Consider the following 14,668-nt stretch of genomic DNA (forward strand, 5'->3'; position numbering starts at 1 on the left):
GGTTGAATAAACACTTCAAGATTTTCAAATCTTTTTTTGATAAGGTGAATTAGTTTAGTGATAAACTGAATTCAAGAATCTTGTTGTCATTGTCAATTAGTTAACTAATGTAGCACGAAAATAAACTGACTGACAGATTGAATACTCAAAGAATAATTTAAGCAATGAACACGAAGATTTTATGGATGTTCGAAAACTTTAAATGCTCCTACGTCACCCCTTCTATCACAAGGATAAGACTTTCACTAAAAGACTTTGATTGATAACAGAAACTGTAATAACCCACTTCAGTTTGGTCTTAAATACTACCAAACTGAAACTCTTAGTATCTTTACACTTTATCAGTATACAACTGATTTTCTTATCTTAGCACAACTGATCTTACGAGATCGAATACAACAATGTAATGTGCTACTGCTTTTGCTCAGATGATAGCCTAAAAGCTATGAATACTTCTGTTAAGTGTGAGCTTTTCTGTAAGAATATCGTAACTGAACTTGTAAGCTTGAATTCAAAATTCATTCAGAATAATTGTGCAAAAGTTCTTGTCTCAGCTGAACTTCACGGCTATTTATAGGCTTTGCTTCCAGCGGTAACATTGAATGCATTTAAATGAATTATATCCGTTGATTTGCCTTTTCTGAAAGTGCCAACATTCTTATGACAATAGTACATTGTGGTGTTCTGATATGCGGCGCTCTCACTACAAGTTACATTCTGCTTTTGTACAAATTGTCGGTTGTTGGCTACGCTTTTAACTAATGACGTGTTGAACTGATTATTAGTTGACTATATAACCGATCAGTTGAGCTGACTGTATAACTGATCAGTTCTACTGATACTCCAGTTATCTATATAGATTCAATTACCTTCGATTATTTAGCGCATTAATTATCAGTTCAGGCAACTTCTGTTTTAAGATCAAATTAATTCAGTTGAGTCGATCAGTTCTGCAATCTTCAAAAACTTTATTTGTCAAACTCCGAAATTCTAATTCCAACAATTTCCTCCTTTTTGGTGTTTGACAAAACATAGAATTCAGGAACTGATGAACTCCATCGTAGATAAAATAATCTGAATTATTGTAGATAAAATAATCTTTCTCCGTACAGATTTGTACAAATCAAAGAATTCAAGATGAAAGACTGTCTTCCAACTGATCTTGTTGTTGTTTACTTCTTTGCTCTTTTATCAGCAGATCCTTGATCAGTATCAGTTGGTTGACTCGATCTTTTCTTTGATTGATGCATTTGTTCTTCTTCTTCCCTCTTTTTGTCAGCAAAAGCAGAGAGAAGGCGGACTTCCGTGCTGACTTGAGATATAGCATTCAACATCTGTTCTTGCATCAAATCCATCCTCTTTGACATACTTGTGTGCACAAAGTCAATTATGTTGAGAAGCGTGTCTTGAGTCTGGAAGAGAGCTGAAACTGTCACTCAGTCCTTCTTTAGTTGATCTACAAGGAGAAATAATGAGATAATATCCTTGATAACCTGCTTGAGGTTCTTCATGGTATTCTCCTTCATAGAATCAATTTTAAGTGTCTGCATTAGCTGAGTCGATTTCATATCGGAGACGGTTGAAATGAGATTGTGCAAACTGAACTAAATTTCTTCAATCATGATATCAGTAGCTATAGGTATTTCAGGAGACAAGATTTCAGATGTAGCAGGTGTTTTGCCTTGTCTTTTTCACTGAAAATCACCATGGTTAAATTTTGTGAAACATTCTAAGTTTATTCTAATTCTCTTATAACTTCTTCAACTGCTTTCTGCTGAGTGTCTGGAATTGAAGTAGAAGGCTGAGCAGCAGTTGAGCTAGATGGCACATCAGTTGGCCCTTGCAAATCAACTATCGGTTCAGAGTGCAACTGGGCCACATCGGTTTGTTGTTCAGTCTTAGTAACTAACTGAACCATTTCTTCAACTTGTTCTATCATAACCTCCAAGGCTACTTGTTTTGGCGAGCTTTGACATACATCTGTCTCAGTTGGCTCGAAATTCAGCTGGACGTAAGTGGCAACTGATTGGATGACGTCGTCAACATTGGCTAGTGACAACTCAGCGTCTGTGTACAGTTGAAGACTGACTAGAGTAGATTTTGTAGGAGCAAAAGATGAGGATGGTTGATCATCCTGAGAGATAGGAACAATCACTAGCTCAGAGCTCTGTTCAATAACTGTTTCCTTGGATGGCTCTGACTGAACTCTAGATGGTTGAGCCTGTTCCACGGATGTTGGACTTTGGGAATCCGCTGGTATATACAATTGTTGATCCATTTCTCATACTTTGATCTTCATTTGCAGAGATAAAAGATCTGAGTCCAGCTGCTGGAAGACGGCTCTGTCATTGTAAGCAGTCGGACTGATCGGATCATAGTTCAGTTTCAGCTGAGCTGTTACTTTAGCCAAATTCTTCATGCACATCAGATAAAATAAATAAGATCTCCTTTCCATTGCTTGAGTGATTGTGACAGCCTTGACTGTCGTCAGGACCATTGTTTCCAGAGCGATGAACTCTTTTAAAACTGATTTATTCTTTAGTCGCCTGACAAACACTTCGGTCCGAATTCTGACCCATTCATCAAAATTTTCCAACTTCGATTCAGCAAACTCATTTATTTCGTTCCAGATAAGATCAATGTGAGTTTGAATCGGGTTGGTTGGCCTGGGCTCCTCAATCGTCTTGCCTATGCCTTTTGGATCAGTTAGGGCATGAGAGATACTCAGCTCTGTGGTAGTTGCATCCACTTTGTCATGTATCACCACACCTTTTGGTTGAACGATTGGCAGTACAGTTGGTCTGGTGACAGTGGAGGTGGTGCGCGGACTCCAACAAGTTTCAATTTTTCACGAGATTCGGTGACTATCTTAAATGGAGGATCAATTGGCTTCTTCTGCTGAGTCTCTTCATCTGATTGTGCAAGCGGAACTGCACGAATAGGTATAGCAGTTAAGGGTGGTTCAGCTCCAGTTGGCATCAGTCTTTCAGCTGGAATGACTCCAACACTAACTGATTTGGTCTTCTGAGACCTCGGCATCTTCACAATCTTTGGAGATGGTGTTTTCTCTGATTCATTTTCACTGACAATCAGTTTCCTCTTGATTGTCAGTTTCTTCACCAAGTCTTTGGTTCTGGCTTTCTTCACCGATTTGGGAGCTGTCATCATTCCAATCTCTCGTTTGATTTTGGTGAATTTCTCAGGTGAGATGTCCAACTTTGTCTTCGGTGGCTGAACAATTTTAGTGTTGAACACTTTGATCTTAGATGACTTCTCAGCAGAGTCATCCACCAGACCAGAACTTTTCAGCAAATAGCTTAGTGGCAAAGAGAAACCATTTAACTGCTTTGAAGATTCAACCATATTCTTCAGAATGTTGAAAATGATGGTTGACCAATTCAATCTTATGCCGTTCATGATTGCTGTCATGACTTGAAATTTCTCAAGGGTGAGGGCAGCAAATGAACCTGCCTTTGCGAGAACATCCTTGACAACAATATCTGCCAGCAGTTGGATTTCTGGTTTCAGCTCTTTCTATGGATCTGACACCTTAATCTTCTTCCCATCAGCAGACAACAAAGTTAGCATCTCTTCAATATCAGATAGTTTTCTCGGAGAAGTGAGATAAACCATTAGTTGGCAGTTGAAAGAGGCTGCAGAAAGAGTCTTCGTCCACGATCAGTAGCTGATTGTTGACGGTCATGACAATAATGCCATCATAAAAAATGGTACTGTTGACATAAATCTCTTGAATTTCCTTTGGATATATCACTTGGGTTGCCAACCCTGAGAATTTCTTTAGTCCAGCAGAGTCAAGCTTCTGGAATACGCTCCTTACAGCTTCATCAGAACAGATAGGACTGAAATCGATGGCCATAGAGTTGAGAAAGAATGCTGGGATAAATGGCTTGCCATTTACGTTGATTTTCCTGCAAAGAAGATTGCTCAGAGAGTTGAATGTTCGAAAGTTAGAAAAGAGTAAAGTAAACTGAATGAGGGCGGCACGATTATTTATGTTTGTGTATTCAAATTTTTGGACACGTGGCAGTCCATGATTAATTTGTATATATGACGTGTACATTATATGTAAATATAGAAGATGAGTCAATTGAACTGTTAACGATCAAATGTCAAATTAAAATTTAATGAAGAACATGATTAATGAAGAATTTTGAAAGTCACAAAATTTCTTGTGGAATCTCAAGCGAATTGAGAATCAGTTAACATATATGATAAGACCAGTTAGGTCAAGAACTGAACTATCAGTTGGAAACAAAATCAGTTCAATTTAAGACCAACTGATTAACCAATTGTAATTCAACGTTCCCCCTAAATATATGCAATAAATAAGGTAAAAGAAATCTTATTCTCGGAAAATGAACCGTCGAAAGCTGACAGAGATATTTTCATATTCTCCGTCAAGAGTAATGATTGCAACTTTTCGTATGGATCTGAGTCTATAAAAGAGAACAAACTGGTTAGACACGAAGTTATTTGAAAATATCAGTAGATAATACGCTATCAAAGCAGGAGCAAATGGACAAGGCGAGTAGTTCTCAACAACCAGATTTGGCGGAGGAGCTTAAGCAGTCCATAGAGGCTGTTAGGAAGCTGAAGATTGAAGCCAGTGTCTTTGAGAAGACACTGTCGACCTGGAGCTTGAGATGCAGTCCTTCCGTGAGGAGGGACTTGTTGTCACGAGGAAACGAGTGGCAACAGAGAACAAGTATCAGCGGTGTCTCTGCGTCGCTCATACTGCTGACATCTTTAAAGATGAAGGTGTCTATCTCCTGATGCTCCTCAAAGAGCAGAAGGTTCTGAGAAGGATTGCCTTCTTGCATGAGTACGCATCCTAGACCGTCCTTAGAGGTGTCACTGTAGATAGTGAAATCTTTATTCTCTGCGGGCAAGATCAACACTGGTGTGGACGCGAGTTTCTCTTTCAATGTCTGGAAACTTTTCTCGCAATCCTCACTCCAGGTGAATCTAGCATTCTTCTGTGTGAGCTTCGTCAGTGGCACGGCTATCGAGGAGAACCCTTCGACAAACTTCCGGTAGTAACCTGCCAATCCAAGAAAGCTTCTGATATCGGTGGCGTTCTTCGGTCTTGGCCACTCAGTAATCGCCTCTACCTTCTTTGGATCCACTGACACTCATTCTCTCGAGATTATGTGTCCCAGAAATGACACACTCCTTAGCCAGAATTCACACTTGCTGAACTTAGCATAGAGCTTATTCTCTCTTAAGGTCTGCAGAGCAAGGTGAAGGTGCTCTTCATGGCTCGTCTCGTCAGGAGAATAGACGAGGATATCATCGATGAATACCACTATGAACTGATCCAAGAATGGCTTGAATACACTGTTCATCAGATCCATGAATGCTGCCGGTGCGTTGGTCAGACCAAAAGGCATCACTGTGAATTCATAATGCCCATACCTGGTTCGAAAGGCTGTCTTGGGGATATCTTCAGCCCTGACCTTCAACTGGTGATAACCTGTCCTCAGATCCAGTTTAGAAAAGACGGCGGCTCCTTTAAGCTGATCAAACAAATCGTCTGTCCGGGGTAGAGGGTACTTGTTCTTGATTGTGATCTTGTTCAATTCTCTATAGTCGATGCACAATCTCATACTCCCGTCTTTCTTCTTCACGAAGAGTACTGGAGCTCCCCACGGGGACACACTCGGTCGAATTTGCCTTTTATCTAGCAATTCTTGGAGTTGTTCTTTCAGCTCCTTGAGTTCGGCTGGTGCCATTCTGTAAGGTGCCTTAGAGATTGGTGCAGCACCGGGAACCAGATTGATCTCGAACTCCACTTCGCGATTCGGGACCGTCCCCGAGAGTTCTTCTGGAAACACATCTGGGAACTCTCTCACTATCGGGATGTCCTCCAGTTTCAGTTCGACTTCTTCTCTTACTTCACTGACCATTGCTAGGTAGATGTCTTCTCCGGATTTCATTGCTCTCCAAGCTTGAGATGCGGAAAGCAGTGACTTTCGTTCCTTGGACTTGCCATGATACACGACTTCTTCCCGATCTGGGGTTCGGAGTTTGACTCTCTTCCCTTTACAATCTACTATCGCATTGTTTCTGGCTAACCAATCCATCCCTAAGATGATGTCGAAGTCGACCATGATCAACTGTATCAAGTCGGCACTAAAAGTCTGATCACTAATACTGATTTTACAATCTCTGTAAATTTCGTGAGTTTCAATGGCCTTACTTGTAGGTGTGGCTATACGAAAGGGCTCATTTAATTTCTCGGGCTTACAGCCTAACTTCTTAGCAAATCTCTTAGACATAAAGGAATGGGTAGCACCACAGTCAAATAATGTATAAGCAGGCACTTGCTGAATAAGTATGGTACCTGACACGACTTCATTGGCGTCGTCTACCTCCTCCTGAGTCATGGCAAAGACCCTGGCATTGGGTTTGTCCTTCTTTGATTTACTAGGGCCTGCTCCCGCATTTGGCCCAGTTCCTCTGTTCGGCCCTGCTGGTCGGTTGGCGGCGGTAGGACACTCTGCAATTCTGTGCCCCGATTTTCCACATCCAAAGCATACACCGCTGGCCCTTCGGCATTCCCCGGAGTGCTTGAAGCCGCAAGTTGGGCATGGCTTGAGTCCTTGATGGTTATTGGGGGGGAATTGCCCTGAGGGAGGTCCACCTGACTGATTGGGCCTTTTGAACACTGGTTTGCCTTGAGAAGGCTGGCTGTTAAGAGGTCGTTTGTTCCTGTTTTCCCCTTCTCTTCGACGAATGTCAGCTTCGGCTCGGATAGCCGCACCCATCAGGTCTGAAAAGTTGGCAGGTTGGTAGACTGCTAGAGCTGATTGGATCCTGCTATTCAACCCCTTCTTAAAGCGGTGCAATTTCATAACTTCATCTGCCATAATTGCTGGAGCATAAGATCCAAGGGCATTGAACTGAGAGGTGTATTCCACAACTGACATATCTGGAGCTTGACTGAAGTTTTCAAACTCGCTCAGTTTTTGCAGTCTGACCTCGGCTGGATAATACTGTTTCAGGAAAACTTCTCTAAAACGCTGCCATGTGATTTGTCCTGCAGCTGCCATAGCTGGCGAGATTGCTTCCCACCACTTGCCTGCTTTATCCTCCACGAAGGGCACTATTACGTCCATTTCAGCGCGTCTGGACTTCCAACAGTCGCAGCTGAGTCTCCACGCTTTTTAGCCAACTCTAGCTAACTTCAGGGTCAGCAGCTCCACTGAAGGTTGGACACCTGTTCTTGCGGAGGGATTCATAATGGAACTTTACTCCGTGCTGTGGTGGAGGTGGTGGTGGTTGATTGGCGTTCGGGTTCACTAACCCTTGCAGTGTTGTCGCCACGATCGTGGCTATGGCCATCAAGTCTGCTTGATTAAGACTGAACTGAGGTGGAGGTACGTTGCCTTCTTCGTTGGCATTGCTGTTGTTAGCATAACGGGGGTTGCGGTTTTGTCTTGGTGGTCTACCGGCCATTTCCTACAAGTTAAATGCTTCTAAGAATTTGACGTGCATAACGACAAGATTGAATAATTAAGTTATGCTGGAACAACTGAGATTAGTAAATAAACATAACTTTATTAATTTTTGAATGTAGATGAACAACAGAATGCAATAAATAGTACTGAGAGAAACAAATCATACTGACTGAAATAAAATAGCAACAATGGAAAGATAAACTCCTAGTAATAAGGAAAGGTAACTAAGAAACTCTAATCATCTATCTCTCCATCTCCTATGGCAGCTATAGGCTCATCGATCTCTATCGGCTCCTCTTCTTCCGGCTCCTCCTCTGGCTCTTCCTCTTGCAGTATCTCCACCATGTGGGTAAGCTGGACGTTCTCTTTTGTGAGTTGTGTCACATGTGCCTTAAGTCCCTGAATCTCCGCCTCAGCCACTTCCATCTCGTCGTTCCAATGCTGCTGATACTGCAGATGATACTGTTTCTTCTGCTTGAGTTGGTCCTTTAGAGCTTCCACTTGCTGAGTCAGACGTTGTCTTACATACGCGAGGCTGTTCATGGCCTCACACAAATTCTCCAGCCTCCTCTTGCCTTTGGCATTCTGCTGTTTCTCTTCCTCCAGCTCCTTGCGATAACGTTCCGCATCCTCTCGTAGCCTTCCATGTTGAGACTTGCACTGCTCTATGACATCTCTTAGGTCCATGTTATCACCTCTAACAAGCTCACCCTGATAGATAGACTGGTTAAGGCGCACACGAATCTCCTCTTTCTCAGCGGCTAAAGTCTCGACCTCCCTCCGCCTCTCACTCAGTCTGGCTCTAAGTCTCTGAATCTGACGGGACTGATAGTGAAGGGCAAGCTCCTTCAACCGAATGGCAGCTTGGGCACGGGTGCGGGGTCGCATGGGAGTAGATGGAGCCATTTCCTGAAATCAAAAAAATGGAAATGCTCATAATCGAAAAGAGACAGTATATAACAAGGGACAATATGCAATATATATGAAATTTTCGAAAATTACATAAATATATTTTTTTTCCAAAAATGGAAAGTTTGGAATTTGACATATGGGTTCGAAGCATATGTCGAGAGGAGTCCTGAACAATCGACGGAATCGGATTTGGAATTTTCTATGAGAAGTACTAAGATAAGATTCATCTATTTTTCTATAAAGAGTTTACGTAAACGACTTTGCTTAATTAAAATCATAAAGTAAACATGGATCTTGACTGTGAAAAAGAAAAATAAAGCCACATAATAATTGAACACATAAACATGTCCGAAAAACCCAATGACACAGAGACAGATAAATCACATGTACAATGTTTAACAAGACCTTTTAAAACACGACTTCAACCTCTGTCTTTTAATATCAACAGGAAGGTTGTCAACGTAAATCATTCAAGAGTACCAACCAATCATTCTTGGTCCTTGTCGAAGACACTAAAGAAAATACTGTAAGTAAAAATCAATCACAAAAAGGAGTTCAAAAAAAAATTTAATATGTGAGTATGAGTCTTACAACAATTACTATTAATAATTGATAGAGAATCTTGTCAAACATAATAGTTCATCAAACATAAAAAAAAACCCTTGAGGATATAAACTGTTGGAAGAACTATTTGCAAAGATCAAGTTCTCACGTCGAATGTTAGGTGAATTGTCCTTAGGATGTTTACTATGTCACGCCCCGAGACTCGGGATTGACACCGGCGTTGTTTAACAATCACACAATCGAAACAACAAGCCTTTGTAGTACAGTGTAAACCGAAACCAGTTTATAATTCATAATTTCCATGAAATAAACATTGTCTTTACAAAACCGAAATCTCAAAAAGACGACAGAGTTATTGCGGAAACGTAAACTGCATAATAATAATAATAAACTTAAACTTAATCTAATATCTTGAGCATTCACCATCCCCAGAACTGCTCAGATTCTTCCTCCTCAATTTCTTCCTCAAGCTTATCTGGGAAGGTTTGTAAGGGGGGTGAGTATTTGGGAATACTCAGCAAGTGGGGGAATATCGAGCACAATAAAACAACATGCATAATTTCGAAACATATGACTTGCATACATACTTCATCAACATGCATAACATTTAACAGCCACTGTGATTTATCTAACTTTTTATGGTTTACTGACGTCAGTCCCTAATTTTTACTACTCTAAGGGGGCGAGGCCGTATAGCGGTTATATCCCCCACCGCGTAAGGATACGTCATGGTTGGGATTCCCACCCATATACAGTCGACTCCTCACAGTGCTTAAAACCGAATGACACAACACAAGGAGTAGGAAAAGAATTGTACTCGACCGAAGTTTTTATCAAAAAACCGAAAATCACATATTCATAAAATTCGAAACTTTAAGTTTAAAAACAAGCCCACTTACCGTATGTATTTATGCTAGAAACGTAGGTGTTTGGCTTCGAGAATTGGATCGCTTTTCCTTCTAGCTCAGACGGCGCTTCGGCTTCGGCTTCGATTTCTTGGACGACTTTGAGACGATTTTTGTGCAGAGTTTGGCTATGGAGAGCTGCAGAATTTTGAGATTTCAGCAAGGGGATTTTCGAAATTGTAGGTGCAAGAATGGCTAGGCTTGATGGTGTATTTATAGGTGAGGGAAAAGGGTCTAAATTTGGTACTCACATCCTACCAAAAATCATACCAAATCTCACAATTTTGACTCCAATCTCCCTTGCCAATTCCGAAAATTCATCTACCTAAATTGAGAGATTTAATCCTTGATTCCTTTCTCCTTGCTTGGCTCGAAAATCTAGGTGCAAGGGATGGGATGATTTTTGAGCAATTTAGTTGATTTGCTTTACTTACCTTGAAAGCTTCCTTGTATTCAAGCATTACATCCATTAGGCATAGGATATCATAATATTTCGAAAATTTGATCACCATCTCATGCTTTAATCCTTTAGATTCTTGTAGGATATCTCAATCTTGCAATATTTCCTACCTAATTTTCGAAAATATGCTTGCCTTGATGTATTATTATTGACTTGGCAAAACTATATCCAACAATTGATTCCCAAAGTGCATATCTTATTATTATTACTTTATACAAAGAATCAAATCCTACAAATTTCCTTACAATTTTATTAAATGCATTATTGAAAATTTTCGGTTCTCACATACTATGTAACTTTTTCCTCCACCAATTCTCAACCTCTTCATTTTAATATATAGTGGATAAAACTATCAAACTTAGCAGGTAACTTTCTCGTCAACCCTTGTGCCAAGCCTCTCAAAAAGGTTGATTTCCAGCTTAACTTATAAATTTAAAATCATAAGTTTGGTGATGCAAGTGGATAATACCAAACTAAGAACTGTCATGTAAAACTAAAATCTTAGAGAATGATACTATCAACTGAAAATTACAATAAACTGGCAAATCATGTGTCACAACAAGTAAGAAACAATGTTTTCATATTTTTGGCGTATTACACATAAATGATAAAAAATGAAAAAAAGTTGTTAGATGTTGTAGAAAAAAAGTTCTAATACAACACAAAAATCTTAAGTTTTCTTTATTTATAAATATTGATAAGTTTCCAATAAAATTTTAATTAGAATTTTATGATTTTTCTTGCATAATAATTTTATTAAAAAATATCCTTCACTATAATTTTAAGCCGGGTAAAATTTCAAGATTAGGACGCATGAAATGAAAGACTAGTGTTTAATTTTTTAAAACTAAAAAGGATGCAAATTCATTTATCAATTATAGCACACAAATCTCAAGTGTTCTTTATTTATAAATCATATCTTTTTTTTCTTTTTCTTTTTTATTTTGTTATGAGACTGTCTAATAAATTAATAATCAAGTAATATTGTTGCTTCTTGGATCATTTTTCATTTATTACCCATTATTTCATGGAATGTAAATCTACATATACCTATTTGAAGAGGATTCGTCCTTTTAATTTTCCAATTTTCTAAATTCGAGTTTGATCCATGCAAATGAGAAATTTAAAAATTAGTAGTTCAATGTATAAACCAAAGAAAAGTTGGAAATGACAGAAACAGTGAAATGTAAGAAAAAATAAAGTCAATAATGCAGTGACTAATACAAACTCAGAGTCGAGTCAACTTGCAACTTCTAGTACTGACTAGTAGTATCAAACATTAAAGACAGCAAGCAAGCAGTACGATGATGAACAGAGGAAGATAATCATGGTTTTCGTTGGGTATATCCTCTGCTTATCTAAAATTGTAGCAAGTCACAAGACAAAAAGGTGAATATGAAAGTGGGTAAACAAACAAGATTACCAGATGTTATCATATTACTTTATGCAGGCTGCCAATTTAATTTTTTATTAATTGCAAGGGGAAAGAGACAGATGAAAGTGAAATAACGTCAAGAGCGAAGATGTGACTTGAAGAAATTGAAGTACCTGAGATGACATCCGCTGTTTGTTTAGTAATTGTGTTCTTGCATTGTTAAGGGCAGAGATAGGAGACTTGTACATCCTCTGTCAAGTAAGGGGAGCAGTAAAGAGAAGAACATTTAATTTAACAGCACAAAGAAGTAAATGGTAACCATAGGCAAATGAGTAAAATACCATATTCTACTGGATATAATGACAGCCCAACTCCACAATATAATATATCTTAAATTAACTAAAATAAAAGAGAGCAGAAAATAATCGAACATAAAGTTGAATCAAATATTTAACTAACAAAAACATTTCTGCATCCAGGGGTTCCTAAGTTAAGTGTAAAAATCTTTCTTCAACAAATACGGATACACAGGTTACTAGCAACCATGATGATAGGGAAAAAGACTGTCCAGAGAGATACTTAACTACAACCAAAGGAAACAGCTTTGAGAATGTAATGTCAGACAAACCTTTTCACCATTTCTAATACAATTCTCAACTCCTGAAAGAAAATTTTTCTTAGACGTGAAACCAAGGCCATCTTGTAGAAATTAATTTTCCTATAAAACCAGGACAAAGAAACAAATGGATAATATCCCCCATTGCCCAAACAATAACCACTACGGCGATCACTTGAAGATGGCAGACCTCTGCCACCATGTGCAAGCTCATCCTAAATCGATTTGTAAAAATCATATCGGTAGAAAAGTTGGAGACGGACATAAAAATGTAGACAACCAAAAAAAACAAGTCTAATAAGAAAACACATCAAAATTTAATTGACTAAACCCACCCTTAATAAGGCAACCATCAAAGTTATAGCCATCTTTTCCCATGATAGCATCTTCTGCATCCCAAGAATTCTCAAACTAAACATAGATAAGATAAAATCTGTCACGTAACAAATTATATTGATAGGTTACAAAAAAATAAATAAAAACATGATAGCATGAGGGCACAAGTCACTTGAATCATGCATCTATTCATACCATGATTTTATTGTATCAGAGAAAACTACAATGCATAGGTGCGAAACTACCATCACAAAGCAAAAACAAAGAGAACGAGGCAGAATCTTCAATTCGATGTCCAATATGCGACAAACTGCAAGAGGGAAATAGGTAAAAGAAAAGCAACAATAACAAGTTCGCAATTCAGCAAACAAATAATTTTAATCACACAGCTCCAAGTTATGACAAGCAAATATAAAATTAACATACAATATGAACCATGAAGTCACATACTATAGATGGGCATCTCCATAATGTTTTCTCGAACCAAAATATAGATTCACAAAAGGAAGATGAAGCCGAACTTCGTTTTTTCCCATCATAAACATCAACTTTCAACAACTGAATATCACATCACAAAAGGAAGATGAGAAATCACAAACAATCCCACATGAACAGGCAGGTGAAGTACAAAGGAATATAGCAGCCAAAAATGTTCTTAGAGGTATTAGCTGAAGAATCTAAAAGCATCACAGTTAAAAAAAAATTTGGACAAAGATACTTCATACATGAAGTGAATGTGTGGAGTTTGCCACCGGGGGGATGATTTTGCAAGCTGGACAACATAAAGAGTTTACGTAAATGACTTTGCTTAATGAAAATGATAAACTAAACCTGGATCTTGACAGTGAAACAGAAGAATAAAGCCACAGAATAAATGAACCCATAAACAAGTCTGAAAAACCAAATGATACAAAGGCAAAGAAAAGTACACGTACAATGTTTAATCAGACATTCTGAAACACGACTTCAAACTCTCAATTTTAATATCGACAGGAAGGTTTTACCAATCATTCTTGGTCCTCGTGGAAGACATCAAAGCAAATATTGTACGTCGAAATTAATCATGAAGAGGAATTCCATAAAAATTTAAATATGTGAATGTAAGTCTTAAACAATTACTTATTAAAATTACTAACCGGTAAAGAATCTTGTCAAACTAAATAGTTCATCAACATAAAAATATCCCAAGGGATGTAAATTGTTAGAAAACTATTTTGCAAAAATCAAGTTCTCACGTAAAATTTTAAGTGACTTGGTCTTAGTCTAACTTTCTTTCTCCACCAATTCTAGAAACGATAAAAATAATGAAGAGGTAGATCACTTATCTTCAAATTTCTCTATGATTAGAAAAAATCATGTCTCCTTCAATCTCTTCATTTTAATACACAGTGGATAAAACTAGGGCTGGAAAAAAATACCGAAATTTCGGTATACCGTGCATACCATATCGAAATATACTGCATATACCGATATTAACGGGATACCGAAATATTTCGGTACGGTATTATTAAAAAAATCGGTATACCGTACCGAACCAGGCCTAGATAAAACCATCAAACTTAGTAGGAAACTTTCTCACCAAGCCTCTCAAAAGGCTGATTTCCATCTTAACTTCAAAATTTAAAATGACAAGGTTAGTGATACAAGTTGATAATACCAATAAACTAAGAACTCCAATGTAAAATTAGAATCTTCGAGGACAATGCTGTCAATTGGAAATTACAATAAACTGACAAATCATGTATGTGATATCAAGTAGGAGAAATCATGTTCTCATATTTTTGGAGTAATACACATATATGATAAGCAATGAAAGATGTTCCTAGGTGTTGATAAGTTTTAAAAACACAAAATGAAATTTATAATACAACACAAAAATCTTAAGTTTTCTTTATTAATAGATGTTGATAACTTTCCAATAAATTTTAATTAGAATTCATGATTTTCTAACGTAATAATTTTATTAAAAAATCCATGAATATAATTTTAAGCCAGGTAGAATTTCAAGATTAGGAGGCA

At 38.1% G+C, this 14,668-nt stretch overlaps 1 protein-coding gene across 1 annotated transcript in view; it reads right to left on the bottom strand.

The window, feature by feature from the left end:
- Positions 1–11,686: 11,686 nt before the first annotated feature.
- Positions 11,687–14,668, bottom strand: part of LOC142522916 (uncharacterized) — a 39,715-nt gene continuing 36,733 nt past the window's right edge. Inside the window, exons 2-4 of the mRNA XM_075626501.1 lie at positions 12,845–12,959; positions 12,649–12,724; positions 11,687–11,948 (exon numbers count right to left, since the gene is read on the bottom strand). Of these exons, the coding sequence (XP_075482616.1) occupies positions 11,793–11,948; positions 12,649–12,724; positions 12,845–12,959 (347 nt within the window). The 3' untranslated portion in view covers positions 11,687–11,792. The remainder of the gene's footprint in view (positions 11,949–12,648; positions 12,725–12,844; positions 12,960–14,668) is intronic.

Source organism: Primulina tabacum, chromosome 13, assembly GCF_025594145.1.
Source record: "Primulina tabacum isolate GXHZ01 chromosome 13, ASM2559414v2, whole genome shotgun sequence".
Taxonomy (NCBI): domain Eukaryota; kingdom Viridiplantae; phylum Streptophyta; class Magnoliopsida; order Lamiales; family Gesneriaceae; genus Primulina; species Primulina tabacum.